This window comes from Eutrema salsugineum, unplaced genomic scaffold (genome assembly GCF_000478725.1).
Source record: "Eutrema salsugineum unplaced genomic scaffold, Eutsalg1_0 scaffold_3, whole genome shotgun sequence".
Lineage (NCBI taxonomy): Eukaryota > Viridiplantae > Streptophyta > Magnoliopsida > Brassicales > Brassicaceae > Eutrema > Eutrema salsugineum.
This window is the reverse complement of record NW_006256756.1, coordinates 207,380-222,838: the sequence shown is the minus strand read 5'-3', so window position 1 is coordinate 222,838 and position 15,459 is coordinate 207,380. Positions and strand designations below refer to the sequence as shown.

Here is a 15,459-nt window from a genome sequence, read left to right as displayed (position 1 = left end):
CAATACGCTGTCATCACTTGGGCCAGATCTAACCCAAACCCGACCCGACCGTGGATTTTCATGAAATCCTCGTCACCTTATTGCACGTCTCTTCGCTGTTGGCGAGGAAGCTAATTGGAATCTTCCGAGCATCTATGGTGAGTAGTAGATTCTCTCACAAGTCGTTTCGGTCTGTAACCACAACCACCAACTGGGTTTGACTTTGACTTCTCGTAATCCTACTTATCTCTTTTATTTCGATTTGTCTTCTTCAGCGCCAAAACATTAGATTGTAATCACTTGATGTTGTTTAACTTTTTGTTTTTCCAGTTACTCGTGATCATTCCAGCCTGATCCAACCAGCTTATGATTCTGTCTCTGTTCTTAGAGCCCCTTGAGCCACACTGATCAATCTCCGGTCAGTGGGTGGTTCTGGTGGAAAATTCCGATCCCATTGCCAGAAAATTCTCCGATTCAACTGTACATCTTACCTGTTCTTCCTTATTTAATCTGGAAAAACCTAACTTCCGGGCAGTATATAATGCTTGATTGCTTCATAGGTTCCCATGTCAATACTATGTTGTGTTCCCGTACTTGAATGTGTATATTGCCTGGGTTGTGCCCATTGGTTGTGGAAGAAATGTCTATACTCAGCAGGTCACGAGAGCGAGAATTGGGGTTTAGCCACATCAGATGAGTTTGAGCCCATCCCTAGGCTCTGCCGCTTGATCTTAGCCGTCTATGAGGAGGATCTCCATAACCCTATGTGGGCACCTCCTGGTGGTTACGGGATTGACCCACATCACGTTGTCCTCAAGAAAGACTATGACCAGACTCAAGGTCGTGTCACGCCTTACATGATCTACTTGGATCACCAAAATGGCCATGTAGTGTTGGCTATTAGGGGTCTTAACTTGGCTAAGGAGAGTGATTACGCTGTTCTGCTTGATAACAAACTTGGCCAGACTAAGTTTGATGGAGGTTATGTACACAACGGGCTGTTGAAGGCGGCCATGTGGGTTTTTGAGGAGGAGCATGAGGTTTTAAAGAAACTACTCGACGAAAACCCGGGTTATTCCCTGACGTTTGTTGGGCACTCGCTAGGTGCAGGGGTTGTGTCTTTGCTGGTCTTGTTTGTGGTTCAGAACCGGGATAGGTTAGGGAACATAGAGAGAAAGAGGATAAGATGCTTTGCTATTGCTCCTCCAAGGTGCATGTCTCTCCATCTAGCAGTGACATATGCCGATGTCATAAACTCTGTTGTTCTACAGGTAAGATGATTATATGAATTGACCTCCATTGACACGCCTAGGTGCTTCTTCTGATCCAGTTTTATTATGTGCAAACCAGGATGATTTCTTACCTCGGACAACTACAGCTCTGGAGGATGTCTTCAAGTCAATCATCTGGTAAGTAAACAGTAGGAATATTAAATTTAATAGCCTCAGGTGTAGAAAGAGAAAAGGACAAGAATCTCATGGTCTTGTTTACATCTTAAACCATCAGCTTGCCATGCGTATTATGCCTCACATGTTTGAAAGATACATTCACGTTCGAGGAGAAAAAGCTTAAAGATACCAGGCGGCTATATGCCCCTGGTAGGTTATACCACATTGTTGTGCGCAAGCCCTTGAGGTATTTATATTTTGATACTCATGTGCTTCGAAATCGTTTCTTCAGCTCAAAGACGAGTTGTCAAAGTGAAAACCATATGCCCTTGGTGCAGATTGGGAAGATTTCCTCCGGTTGTGAGAACAGCTGTCCCAGTTGATGGGAGATTTGAGCAGATAGTTCTCTCCTGTAATGCAACAGCAGATCACGCCATCATCTGGATTCAAAGGGAATCACAGATAGCTCTCGATGTGAGTACCTTGAAATGTGTTTTTAGGCTTCTTGGGACCGCTTCAGCTTTTGGAGATCTTGAGTTCTGACAAAACCACTTTCTGTGTGGTGAACTTTTTCAGTTAATGCTGGAAGAGGACCGAGTAATGCAGATTCCGGTGGAGCAGAGAATTGTGCGCCAGAAATCGATTGTTGAGGATCATGACGAAGAATACAGAGCGGCTATAATGAAGGCGGCTTCTCTGAACATCCCCATGTCTCCATCACCGTCGTATGGAACATTCCATGATCCAGAAGAAGGAGAAAGCTCTGCAGGATCAGGCGTCGAAGGATCCCCGTCTCCGTGGTCCTTCAAAGGAATGAGAAGAAATTGGAATCGATTCATAGATCGATATTTTCCTGTGGATGACAACAGTGGACATATGATCTTCAAGAAAGAGGAATCTTCAGCTTTGTTGTGTAGGTAAGAGCATGAATTCTTGTTATAGGTGTACATGTAGAATGTAGATTCCTAGAATCATAGAGGCAAATTAGATGAAAAATCATTATTGAGAGATTGAGAATTTATTTTCTTCACTAAATCCGAGATGTGAAGCATCATCTCTTTTTCTTCACAAAAATAATTTTTGTTCGGTTGCTTTCTAGCAATTGCTTGTGAAATCTCAGTGGACATAACATTAATGTTGTTATATATATATACACTATCCATTTTACAAGTTCACTTATTTTTAAGTCACAACTACAAACTTGAATTGGTAAAGGCAGGCCAAGATGTTATTTTCATAATCCACGCACTCATCTATTAGTGCTAGTGTTTTTTAGTAGCATGACTAACTTTATGTATATTCATTCGGATTTGGCCTCTTGGGTTCTTGGAACCAAACCAAGATCCGGAACAGCTTCACCTGCAAGTGACAGTAACGCAACGTTACAAACCCTTGAGGAGAGACTATAAATTCCACTATGAGAATATAAAACAAAAGCTATACCATGCATTCGTTTGACGAATCTCTCGAACTCTATGAAGTTTTGAGACTGCATCAGAGTTGGGTTAAGCCTCAGGTAAGTGAAACAAGAAAGGTGGCGACCATCAGGATCGTCAAGGGGCTTTGCGTTTTCAAGAATCTTGTTGTAACCTTCTCTGTCATAACAAGGAAGAGCATTCTCACTAGCAACAGGTATACCAGCATCCCAAGCAGCATTCAGGACCTGAAAAGATTAAACATGACAGCAAAAGTTTGAACTCAAATGTTTGGGCCTAAACGAGTTAAAGCCAATCACTTCTATGAGTTGAGGAAGTTCTTACCTGCCAAACTAGACCTTCTGGGTCGGCCAGTGCCTCTGGGAAATCCTCATGTTGAGCAAGTGTTCTTAACTCCACGCATGTGAAGTTAAGAGCAGCATCGTGTTTCTTCAGCATCGCAGCTATTGGACCGTAGCCATCACGGTTTGAGGGGTTATAGAAGCCAGCAGTTAGTTCAGCAGCATGACTAGCTGTTTTATACCACCAGTGTATACCCGAGAGCTGGTCTCCAAAAATGGCATGCAAAAGAATTCTATTAGCAAGAGCCGGAAAATATGGTGAAATGTAGTGCACTTGCTTAACTAATAGAGCTTTGTTCACCTTTGCAGCGATGCAATTTCCTTCGAAAGCCAAATTTGCCATAGAAAGAACACGATCACCATGGTCAATCAGAACTCTCGAGTACCAATTAAGAAAGAATCTGCCATAGTAGCTGTCGTAGTCACCACCGTCGCGAAAGAATCCAGTCCCATGTGGTGTTGAATTATAAGACTCGGTGTTATCCGGTCCTCTACCCCAAAAGCTGTGCCCTCTTACCTCTGCAGCCTCCTTTAAGCTCTTCATCAAATATTTATCATAACACTGCTCAGAGAGGAGACAGCACAGCAGAGAAGATAAATCGGTGAGTAAACTAATAAAGTATTGGTCTGAATAGCAATGGAAGACAGAATGTAATTTTGTATATGCTTATGATCCATCAAGAAAGAGTACCTGGAATTCACCAATACCAGGATATTTCCATCCATGTTCTTCAGGGTATGAAGGATATCTCAGCTCCCCACATGGTCCTAGTCCGACTTCAATTTCTGTGATGATTTTATCCTCAAAGAATTCATCAAATTCCACACGAAAGCTTCGCATGTAGTCAAAGTAAACCTACAATATTAAGAAAGATCCCTCATTACAAAGTGATTTGCATGTGGTCTTCCAAGAGAAGTCCTATTATAACTTAAACTAAATATGCTAGTTGCTACAGATTCTTTGACCATATAGTAGAATCGATACCTCCAGAGCAGTCCTTCCTCTTAAAACCCGTTGCTTGTCAAGTCCCCAAGTAAGGCATTCAGAGTTACGCCTGCCTGCTCTGTCAGTGAAGTATATGTCGGGATTGCTTTGACCTATTTCTCTCACCCACTCGGGCAATTGTATATGCACATCATCTCCAACATTGCCTCCACATTCGTGGAAGGACATAACAACCTGAAGTCAACATAAGTCAAGAACATGGAAACCGTTCATCTCAGTGTACGAATCATTCCACTAAACTGAGTTGAGGAGACTCAAAGTAAGTGTTATTCGAAACATCACAACGAAAAACTTGGAGAGCAAAATGATGAATGGATGCTTCTGTACCATCGACCATAAACAAATAGGGAAGAGAAACTTCAGGAATGCATGATCAATACCTGTATCTTAAGTCCAAGCTCGCGTATCATCTGAAAAAGTTTCTTGTAGCCACTCCAATTATACACCTGTGGCGTATGAGCCTCCACAATTCCCCACCAGCAGTCGACCATAACACCATCAACATTAACCGACTTTAGGGTTCTTAACTGATCCATAAGCTCTTCCGGTTCAACCACTTCCGAGTTCATATCAATGACTCCCAACTATCATTCAACAGTGGACTCAGCAGAAATCAACCAAAACAAATCTCTAGAAAAAAAAACAAAAATTCCCAAAACTCACTTACTGGTAGCATAACATATACGGGAACACATGGTGTGCCGGCAAAATCACGCTCTTCAAATTGCAGAAATTGCTCATCAACCTAGCAAATGAAGAGTGATCCATCAGAGATTTCACAAAACGAGTGAACTCTAATACGATCGCATCACGGAAAAAGTAATTCTACACTTACGAGCTGATCAGTAGAATCATCCATGGGAGCTTCAATTGGAGCTTTATCCTCAATACTCACTCCTCTCTGTTTCACCTTGGCAAAAACCAAGGGCCTAGCACCAGAAAATGTAGAAACACCACGCCAATCTCCAACACTAAACGGTAACGAGCTCCGAGCCGATACTCTCGCCGGAGCGCCAAGCTTCACGCTCGCTGGAATTACAGTATGAGCCAACGTAATCGAAGAAACCTCTCCCATCACTATTAAATTCTCTCAATTCTGTAGCAAAAGTTGTTCCAATATTCAAATTTTCTGGGAAGCAAGACGAGATATGGCATAGAAAATCAAACCCCACGTGAAGGTGTCAATGCTTTTTCGTGGATCCAAGAACCATTGGTTAAAATCAAATTTTGAAAGGAACAAAAAGTTTCAGGATTCACTCAGATCCGTTTGAGTACGTACAAAGAGTTTTGTAGTGTACCTCTTTACATCGCACACGTGGCCGTACGTAAGGTTACCTTTCCACGTCGGACAACTCGCGCGCGTGGGAAGTTTATGAATGGGCTTTTGAGAAACTTCTATTTGGCCCATTAACCTCAGGTCTGTATCAGAAAGCTCTAATGCTTTTAAGAGTATTTTATATTCGTCTCCATTAAATCTCCAATAACTATTCTGTTTTTCCTTTAATCCATGTATAATATTACCCATTGGAATAAACAGTTATTGTATTGTATTATAAAAGTTTTTTTGGTCCGGGATATTATAAAATTCATTGTACTTGCACGAGTGTATATGCAATTGCCTAAGCCTATATATATATATATATTGTAAATTTGATATAAACGATGTAAAATTATACTACTATTATCTGACGACGTGCATTATAGTGGAAAGAATTGTATGTCAGTTGTGTCGCGTCTGTAATCAATGCTCTATGTAGCTGCGTCTTACAAAATCATTGAAGCTTTAAATTTTTTGAATTTCACTATTTTATCGTTGCAACACTCTCGTAACTCGTAACTACTAAATTTTGGTCGAACTACTATGATTTGATTTATTTCACCTTTCTCTTTTGCGGTGGTTTCCTTGAATACAATTTGATTTAGGATCAGATTGGTTAGATTTGTATATATAGACATTTCGTCTTCTTTTTTATAGACATTTCTTTTGTCAAAGAGTTTTTAGACTTTGTAGACCATAATTTTAATCTATTAGTACGAAAAATGTCTAGAGCCAAAAAAAAAAAAAGTCTAGAGCCCCTAAAATTTCAAATAATTTTTTAAAAATACAAAATATAAACACGCAATAGACTTACAGTGGTTAAGCAAACTTATGTTAGAAAGAGATAATTTATAGAAATAAACACAAAGTTTTGTCGTTATGGAAATAAATGTGCATGCAACCACAAGTTGTGCGTTACTAAATAATGTGGGCTTCGTGGATCGGACATGGATCAATTATTATTTTCACGAGTTTATTGTCTTCATTTCAATCTCTCTCCAGCTCTTTTATTGCCTTACTTAAATTCAATTATTTTTTTACTGACACTTGTTATTTACGTACTTCGGACAAAACAGTACTGTGAAGGTATTTAAATAAATCGCTATTTGATGTTCCGCGATAGATAATCCATCCAACTTTAACAGTGCTGCGTATGTGTTTCTACTTTTAAATAATTTTTTACGTATTAGTACTATCTATTATGGAATTATTCGGATAAAATGAGCATTTATATCTTGTAGTCATAGAAATCGGAATCTTCAATATCGAAATAGTATATTCCATTTTCTTCCAACTACGCATAAGTACATTCTGTTTGTCATACACTTATTACTTAAGATCGATTGATAAAAAAGTAAGTATTTACATTGATGAGAACCAAACAAGAATTTCCGTTTTTTTTTTAAAACAAAAATCTCTGTTAAAGTATGTTCCATGTCCACATAACAAAAAGATAAAAAAATATAAATAAAATGTGTAAGACAGTAAAACCCTGACGTGGTGTATTATTTCATACTCAAAACTTAAATGGATACATAACACGCGCCTTTTTTAGACCTTGAATAACCTATACTACTATTATACATTTTTCCAAACACATGATCCTACCATAACCAAAAAGGTCGAGATCTTACAAGAAGTTTTTAGGTTAATTAATATTCCATAAATCATATATCCTTTTTTAACTATGAAATATATAATTGTTGTGGTATAGTGAAAAGTAAAAAAAAAAAAATTATCAGTAGATGATTACAATCAAAAAGGCCAAACTAAAAAGACTATGCACACATGCTTAGAAACAATAATACCATTAACAAATGGAAAGAAAGCTAAACACTTTTAGTGTAGATTCCTGAATGATAAATTTTGAAGTCAATACTGTCTTTTATGTGCAATGTATGATTGATATTAGACGTTCTTAACAATTGTAAATGCAAATAGTTGGATCTATTTCTAACCGTCATTCTTCAAAAATTGAGATATTATATCAGAGATCATTTCTATTTGATTTTGGTTATCTCTTTAATCCAGAAACTCGGATCTTCAACATTATTATTGATCGCACTATCGAGAACAAAGTCTTCTCTTACATATTAAATTTATCCGGCTTTTTGCTTCAGAACTCTTTCAAACGCAATCATAAAGGGGCATCAACTCTTATCGCTCTCCTTACAAATCCTTCCTTCTAACTATTCACAAATTTTCTTCGATGAGATTTTTTTTTCCTTTTTCAAGATTCTTTTGGTTCATAATCGTTCTATCTATTTTTTTATTAAATTGAAAATCGTTATTCAATATGTATATATATATATAAAAATATGTATGGTCTTATTAGTAAAACAAGTTTTAGGTTTGATAAAAACTAAAACAAGTTTAACTAAGACAATATATCTTCTTAAAAACTGAAAATTTATGAATCTCTAGCTTAGTCACTAAGACATCAAATTCTATCATTTTAGCTTTTTATATAAGTTTTATTATAGAAAGAAATAAGATATTCATGAACCGCGCACATAATCATATAGTAAGCATACAATAGTTTTTGACAAATAACTATCACAGTATAGAAAAATCACTAGATAATGCATTTTTCTTTTGTCATTTTTTTCAGCATCACTTTATTTAGAGAATCTTACCTGGGGTTGCACCAAATAGAATCCAACACTATTACCATAAGTATTGTATAAAGACGAGTAGCTTCCAAAAACCAAGATCATGACTCAAGTCAACCTCTCTCTCCTCTCTCTCCTCTCTCTCTCCTCCTCTCTTTCTCATCATTCAGACATACACAGTACTCAACTTTAAAGTCTCTTAAGTCTCTTTCCATCAGGACCAAGCTGAGAAAGAGAAAGCAATAAAGACGTAAAAAAAGAAAAGAGGAAGATAAAGCTTCAATACCAAAACCTCTTTAATAAATTTTGCCTTTTCGTTGTCTCCTTCTTTATTTCTTAGGTTCAGTTTGGTTCTGGAGTGTTAAACTCAGTACTTGTTCGACATTTACTTAAGTCTACGACAATGGCTGATGGTGTAGAAGCAGCAAGAGGAAGAAGCAAAAAGCAAAACAGCATATTAAGAAAACAACTTGCTATAGCTGTAAGAAGTGTTCAATGGAGCTACGGAATTTTCTGGTCCTCTTCATCTACTCAATCTGGGTAAGGAATTAATCTAATTCATATACAAAAACAAATGAGTAGATCTTGATGTTATCTTTGCATTGCCCTTTTCTTCTTTTAAATCATGAGTTTCAAGGTGTATGTAGTTGAGTACTTTAATCTAAATATAGGGTTTTGGAGTGGGGAGAAGGATGTTACAATGGAGATATAAAGAAAAGGAAGAAGAGATACGAAGCTCATTGTAAATATGGGTTGCAGAGAAGCAAGCAGCTTAGGAAGCTTTATCTGTGTATGCTTGAAGGAGATAGTAGTACTACTACTCATGATGATCATAGTGATCACAATTGTAACAGTAGTACAAGTATGATGCTGTCACCAGATGACCTCTCCGATGAAGAGTGGTACTATTTAGTCTCCATGTCCTATGTCTTCTCTCCTTCTCAATGGTTTGTTCTCTCTCTCTCTCTCTCCTATATATCTATTTAAATTAAATTTTACATTTATATATAGCTACTTCTGAAATGAATTCATAAAACTAATTGGAAATGAAACTTTTCATTTTAAGACGATGAGTCTGTAAAGATTCATCACCTTGGGTCAAATCCCACCTATAGATTTAGTGTACTCGTTTGGTCAACCTTGTGACGGTTCATCATCTCATAACTATTTGGCAATAATTAGTAGAGTGACTGTTACTCTTTATATACTAGAGTACCCCCAACAAGTTTTCGATTTGGGATTCCTTATTGTTGCTAATTCAATTTATTTACATTTTTAAGTAATTCTAATTAAGTTTTTCCTTCTTTAGGATCCAAAATGAATATGCTTTTTATTTGATTGTTTATATATATATGTACGTTAATTAGTTTGCCAGGAAGAGCTTTGGCTACGGGTGAGACCATATGGCTTTGCAACGCTCAGTACGCGGAGAACAAATTCTTCTCTCGTTCTTTGTTGGCAAGAGTAAGCTTCTACAACCTTTTCACTTCTTCTTCAATGACTCTTGATCTCTTAAAGAATCCAATCTGACTATAAATCTTTCCCATCTGCTTCGCTCTTCATGGCTGTTCATATGGCTTCTTTCCTTTAGAGCGCATCAATTCAGGTATGCTACGTATATAAATCATAATATTCATTTTGATGAGTCTTAATTAAAGGGGTTTTGATTGTTAGCAATAAAACTTTAGTGCTCTAATTGTTAGATTCGAAAAGTTTAGTACTTCATATCAATTTGAAATGATGTAGAACGTATCTGTGTGTCTTTGTCTTTCTGGATCTTCTCCAGACTGTTGTGTGTTTCCCTTACTCGTGCGGTGTGATTGAGCTGGGCGTCACAGAATTGGTAACTCTCCATCTTAATTAATAGTAAAGGGGTTTAGCTGTCGTTTCTTGTTTCACAAGGAACTCATACACCTTTGTTTTATTTAATTTTTCCATGAACAATGAAAGATTTCAGAAGATCATAGTTTGCTTCAACACATCAAATCTTGCTTGTTGGAGACTTCAAAACCCGATAACTCTTTAAACAACTTCTCTGCTCACCAAGACAACGATGCTGAGAAGAATCAAATGAAAATTAAAATCAGTGATGGAAACTCGGTGCTCCAAGAGAACCATAAGATTCAATTTGGTATTTCTGATCTCATGTCTGATGAAGACTTGCATTACAAAACAACTGTCTCTACAGTACTCAAATACGCCGCCGATATATCAAAAAGGAACGATAAGAACATACAAGCGGATCTTGTTTCTTCTAATTGTGGCTCAAGTTTCTTGCGGTGGAAGCGGCATGAGCAGCCAAACTCAAAACTTCTTCAGAAACATAGCATTGCGCAGCCATTGTCACAGACTGTGTTGCGGAAGATATTGCACGATGTCCCTTTGATGCACTCTGCAGACTCAAAGGGAATGTTCCCAAGTAAGAGATTTGGTCTGAATCAAGATGATCCTTCGGACAGAAGAAAAGAGAACGAAAAATTCAGTGTCCTTAAAGCTATGGTTCCCACTGTCAACGAGGTACTATATATGTTTCCAAATCCTTAAAGGCTTGCTTTGTTTCAGACACAAGACTATGAATTAAATCCTTCAAAGCTAGCCCTGTATCAGAAACCAAGAATCTGTTTTGAATCTTTCTGCAGGTTGATAAAGAATCCATATTGAACAACACAATCAAGTACTTGCAAGAACTAGAGGAAAGAGTAGAAGAGCTAGAATCTTGTATGGGATCAGTTAACTTCGTTGAGAGACAAAGAAAGACGACGAAGAGCCTTGACGGCTCTGTATTGATTGAAGAGACATCAGGGAACTACGATGACAGCACGAAGATCGATGGAAACTCAGGAGAGACGGTACAAGTCACTGTTTCCAGAGATCAGACACATTTGAGAGTTAAACTCAAAGAAACAGAAGTTGTGATCGAAGTCAAATGTTCATACAGAGACTACATAGTTGCAGACATCATGGAATCTCTGAGCAAACTTCACATGGACGCTTTCTCTGTTAGATCTCACACACTTAATGGGTTCCTCACACTGAATGTAAAGGCAAAGGTAAATTCTGAAAAAACAGTCTTCTTTAAATTTGGAAGACACAGATTTCGGGTTTTTCTTGACTTACACGTAACATTTTTGGGGTTATGCAGTTGCGTGGGACTGCAGTTGCGTCAGTAGGAATGATTAAGCGAGAGCTGAGGAGAGTCATTGGTGAGAGTATGAGAATCACTTAGGGTTTTCTAAATGATTTTTGTAAAAATAAACTTTTTGATGAAACGTTGTATTTTTTTGGACTTTGGTGAATCTATATGTCATTAACTTTATATCGACTCTTCCGAGTCTTTTTGATGAAATCTTTGCTGAGTTTGGTTGGAATTTTCGGCAATGTCATCTTCCTAAAAATTAAGATACAAACTTATTGTTCATGATTAATGATATCAATGGTAAGGATTTCTTTTTCTTTTTTTTCCAATGTAGAAGTTTATGTCATCTAAATTTGATTGATAAAAGTAAAATACATTATAGGAACACGTTGACGAACAACATAGAACGAAAGAAAGCATAGGAAGAACAAATAAAAAAATCTAATTCATAGTGAATAAGTTTCAGTATTTCCAAAACCGTAAGTTAATTAACCAAATGTCATACCCGTCGCCGGTAACTGAATACATAAAGTCATAGTTGCTTCAAAAGGCTACGAAAAAATATGTTAAGAGAGGCCATCTTTAAAGATCCTTCATCAGCAACCGATGAGCAGATGCGATTCAATTATCTGTAACTTAAAACAATATTATTTGAAGATTATCCTTTAATAAATAAAAAATATCAATCCATAGAACTATTTCAATTCTTCACCAAAAAAAGGAAGAATTATTTCAATTCAAACCAGTTGAAATTTGCCCAAACATTATTCAATTAAATGCATCTTTTTGGGTCATGGTTATGATATCGTGGAAATTGGAAAGATTATTGAGTTTCCAAATATTTGGAGAGCTCAAAACAACAACAAAAAAAAATCCATATGATGTTATTCACTCACCATTATCTATATATCCAAACAATTTACTGAATTTAATATACTTTACCATTTTATTTCCCTATTTGTCCAGATTGTCTCACTTAATTAGGTGTATCCTCGAACCTAAACCTAATCTTGATCTCAGATTAGTGTAGTTTGTCTTAGGTAAAATTTTGTTTTATGAGTTTGCACTTAAGTTTCTTGCAAATAAACGGATTGAAAATTTTAATAGTCGGAGAATGTAACTTTAAAAATGTTAGTTCAAAACTCTTTATTCTTTCTTAATTAATGCATTATTTATGAGCTCTTTTGTAACTCCTAGCAAAGAAAAGTAGTAAATGTTATGGTGCAATATAAAACTTAATGGTTTCACTTTCATAATTCCCAATGGATGCAGATTAACGCGCACCATTCACTACTTTCCTGTTTCCTCAAGTGTTTCTTTTTTAGTTTTTCTAATCAATATCGTGGCCAATTTTAAACCAAATGGTACATATGAAGAGAGGAATATTGGAAGTACTTCTCGTTGATGCTCATGGAATCACACACACAAATTTTATTGGTGACTTCAAAAAGACAAACTTTTTTCTTGTGTTGTATATCTAATTATCAAAAATACTAATCACTATTTTAAATGTTTTGTTCCAGGAACTCCTGTGTATTATGTGTTTTTACAATGTGGGACAAAGGAATACCGAAGCAAAATGTCAAAAGGTTCAAGTTTTGTTAGTGATATAATTTTGCTATACTTCTGAACCAAACGTATTTTAAAAGATGTTTGTGGTTCTTTTGTGAGAGAAGGTGATAATGACAACGCATTGTGGAACCAAAAGTTTGTGTTCGATTTCCCAATGTCTCAATGGAAGAAGCTGAGCCACCTCAAATTTAGAATCATGGACAAGGAGCTCTTCAAAGATGGTGGATTTGTCGGTGAAACCATGTACGTTTTCTGCTTATAAAAAAAAAAAAAAAAAAAAAACTGAAGTTTGAGTGGTTGAGCATTAGCAATATGATACCATCCCATGTGTGTATGAATCTTTTTGGTACAGAATTCATCTTGGAGGGATAATAACTGAAGGACGTGACAGAGGATACATGGAAGTTAAACCAGCTCCATACAATGTTGTCCTTGAAGATGACACTTTTAAAGGCGAATTAAAACTCGGATTGAGATTCATCGCAACTGTAAGTAACAAGTAACAACATTGTGATGTTGGTGGATTTGTTCAGAGTGGTGCGTAGATAAGATCCATTACGTCTCCAAGGGCTTCTATTCTTTTTATGATCCGTTGTTGTTTTGGCACAAATCTTTTTGGTTCTTAAAAAGAAACATGCAGTATTAAAAAGGTTTAGTTATCCGAAATTAATTTCTTAGAACTGTCTATTTAGCTTTACCGAAATTGTGAAAAAAAAAAGAGAGAGAGAAGGAATCCACAAACTTATGAAAGTGTGTAATATCCTAAAAATTGGAGTTCTAATGAGTAGTTTTGCTGTGACTCATTATCACTAGTCTTAGGTGTTTAATCACATTGAATTATTCAATAACATTTACAATAACATAGAATAGTGAAATTTCTCAAGAGAAACTTTTATTTTTTCAGGATAATAAATTTCAGAGGAAGGCATGGGAAGTGAATATAGAGGGCAAAAACAATGGAGAACCAATGATTTCTCCTATTCTAAATCTTATGAAACTCCCTCTGTTAAGGTTTCTCCTCTATTGCTTCCGGAATACGACCAAATATCAACTAAAAGAGAACTAAAAGGGGTACGCATCAAAACTCTTTTCTTTAGCTGCATTTTTCCAAAATTTTGGTGACACTCAAATCTATATTCCAGAATCACCTAATGCTTACTACATAACCCGATTCGGATTCTATCAAGTACGAACGATGACATTTATTTGATTTCTGAGTTTATACAAACATTTTAGGTTCATAGCAGGATGGGCAAGAATGCAAGGTCTCATCAATGCAAAAGTTATTTTTTATTTCGTCGACTATAAGCAATGTTCTTCTATTTGTAGCTAGGGCTTCACGGTATCGTGATGGGCAAGAATAAGAAACTGTTGATGACTTTATTTGGTTTCACCTTCAATCTCTATTATAATAAATGTCATGCATTTATATCTTTCGATGTAACATTTTTCTTACTTTCATTTAATCTCTCAACCAATCTCAAAATAAACTTAACACATATTTTCGCATAAATTATTATTCACTCCCATTGAATTTTGTTTTCTTTTAGAAATTTACGTTGTTGGCTAAATGAAGTGGTTTACTTTTGAATATAATTAATCATTTAATCTTATACAATAAAAAATTTCAGTTACTGATTTCATATTTTTATAAGCAAACATTGTCATTAATTTTAGTTAATAGGATTTTTTTTATAAATATGTTAGATATGTTGAATAAGTCACAACCAATAAATCATAGCAGGTACATTGAAAGTAGTTAATATTGTATAATACCATGTGGTGTATACTAAAATAACAATCCAGAAACTAAAGAAATGCCCAAAAAAAAATGCGCGGGCTTCGTTACAACGAGAAAATGGGACGCACGTCTGTCTCACGCACGAACCATGCAAAGATATGTGTCTTCTCCATTACACTAAGTTATCATGTGCTAAATTATTAGTATATAATTCAAATTTGAAATTAAATAAATATAAACTATTCACCTATTATGAGTTGCAGTTAATCGTGTCAGCTACATGGGGATTAAGCTAAACTCTAGCCATGTGATAATTGGTCTAATTTAATAAAAGGTTGACACATAAAAGATAACATAAAATGTCCAATAGAGGCATAATAACTAGACCGACCAAATTAAGATTACTTCTTAAAATCATTTATAAAGATCAAGAGGTGGAATACGTTGAACTTCTTTTTTTTTTGTTAAACAATACGTTGAACATTCATCCTCGTCTAGAATAAAGATCTTTCATATAGTTGAAAAATTAAATAAAAAAAGTCAGAAACGAGTGTTAATTTTTAAATAAGGTTGGATTTCGCTTCAACAAAATATACTGAATTAGCCTGAGATGTCTGAATTCGTAATATAGAGTTAATTTGATATCTATATACATAGTTATTGATTCGTTTGAAAATGAAAAAATAAAAAAGAAATCGTTGGTATTGTGCAGTCATTATTAATTTTAAATGATCCAATAATCAAGATTTTTTTTTTCCTGATTGAAAATTATATTAGCAAGCCAACAAGAAAACCCATAAAGTATAGTAGCAAATACTTCAACAGCTCTTTAATGGGTATAATTTCTCATAGAACCACAACACTTTTTTGAAGCCAAGGAAAAGCCAATTCATCGTCTCTGGATCAATCGTTTGCTTTCATCGGACGGCC

General features: G+C 35.9%; 4 protein-coding genes across 5 annotated transcripts; 3 read left to right on the top strand and 1 right to left on the bottom strand.

Moving 5' to 3' along the window:
* The first annotated feature begins 61 nt into the window (after nucleotides 1-61).
* LOC18014481 lies at nucleotides 62-2,534 on the top strand. Of its 2 annotated transcripts, none has more exons than XM_006396185.2 (6): nucleotides 62-137; nucleotides 310-1,250; nucleotides 1,330-1,388; nucleotides 1,486-1,614; nucleotides 1,706-1,841; nucleotides 1,944-2,534. In XM_006396185.2, the coding sequence occupies exons 2-6, from the start codon at nucleotides 546-548 to the stop codon at nucleotides 2,286-2,288; spliced, it is 1,374 nt and encodes a 457-aa protein (XP_006396248.1). In that variant the 5' UTR covers nucleotides 62-137; nucleotides 310-545; the 3' UTR covers nucleotides 2,289-2,534. The 2 variants fall into 2 exon arrangements, with proteins under 2 accessions (XP_006396248.1, XP_024009894.1); XM_024154126.1 differs by having other exon boundaries at nucleotides 107-212.
* Nucleotides 2,489-5,395, bottom strand: LOC18014480 (beta-amylase 2, chloroplastic). Its single transcript, XM_006396184.2, has 9 exons — nucleotides 4,986-5,395; nucleotides 4,818-4,895; nucleotides 4,531-4,734; nucleotides 4,130-4,324; nucleotides 3,836-4,000; nucleotides 3,446-3,706; nucleotides 3,128-3,346; nucleotides 2,811-3,030; nucleotides 2,489-2,726 (listed from the first exon to the last, which is right to left on the bottom strand). Exons 1-9 carry the CDS (start codon nucleotides 5,223-5,225, stop codon nucleotides 2,668-2,670), a joined length of 1,641 nt encoding a protein of 546 aa, XP_006396247.1. The 5' UTR covers nucleotides 5,226-5,395; the 3' UTR covers nucleotides 2,489-2,667.
* Nucleotides 5,396-8,452: 3,057 nt separating this feature from the next.
* On the top strand, nucleotides 8,453-11,439 carry LOC18014989 (transcription factor MYC1). Its single transcript, XM_024154737.1, has 8 exons — nucleotides 8,453-8,620; nucleotides 8,752-9,027; nucleotides 9,448-9,544; nucleotides 9,672-9,686; nucleotides 9,867-9,923; nucleotides 10,031-10,597; nucleotides 10,720-11,130; nucleotides 11,223-11,439. The coding sequence occupies exons 1-8, from the start codon at nucleotides 8,484-8,486 to the stop codon at nucleotides 11,304-11,306; spliced, it is 1,644 nt and encodes a 547-aa protein (XP_024010505.1). The 5' UTR covers nucleotides 8,453-8,483; the 3' UTR covers nucleotides 11,307-11,439.
* Nucleotides 11,440-12,586: 1,147 nt separating this feature from the next.
* Nucleotides 12,587-14,121, top strand: LOC18014988. Its single transcript, XM_006396182.1, has 6 exons — nucleotides 12,587-12,653; nucleotides 12,740-12,805; nucleotides 12,893-13,031; nucleotides 13,141-13,276; nucleotides 13,693-13,799; nucleotides 14,025-14,121. Exons 1-6 carry the CDS (start codon nucleotides 12,587-12,589, stop codon nucleotides 14,119-14,121), a joined length of 612 nt encoding a protein of 203 aa, XP_006396245.1.
* Nucleotides 14,122-15,459: the final 1,338 nt, after the last annotated feature.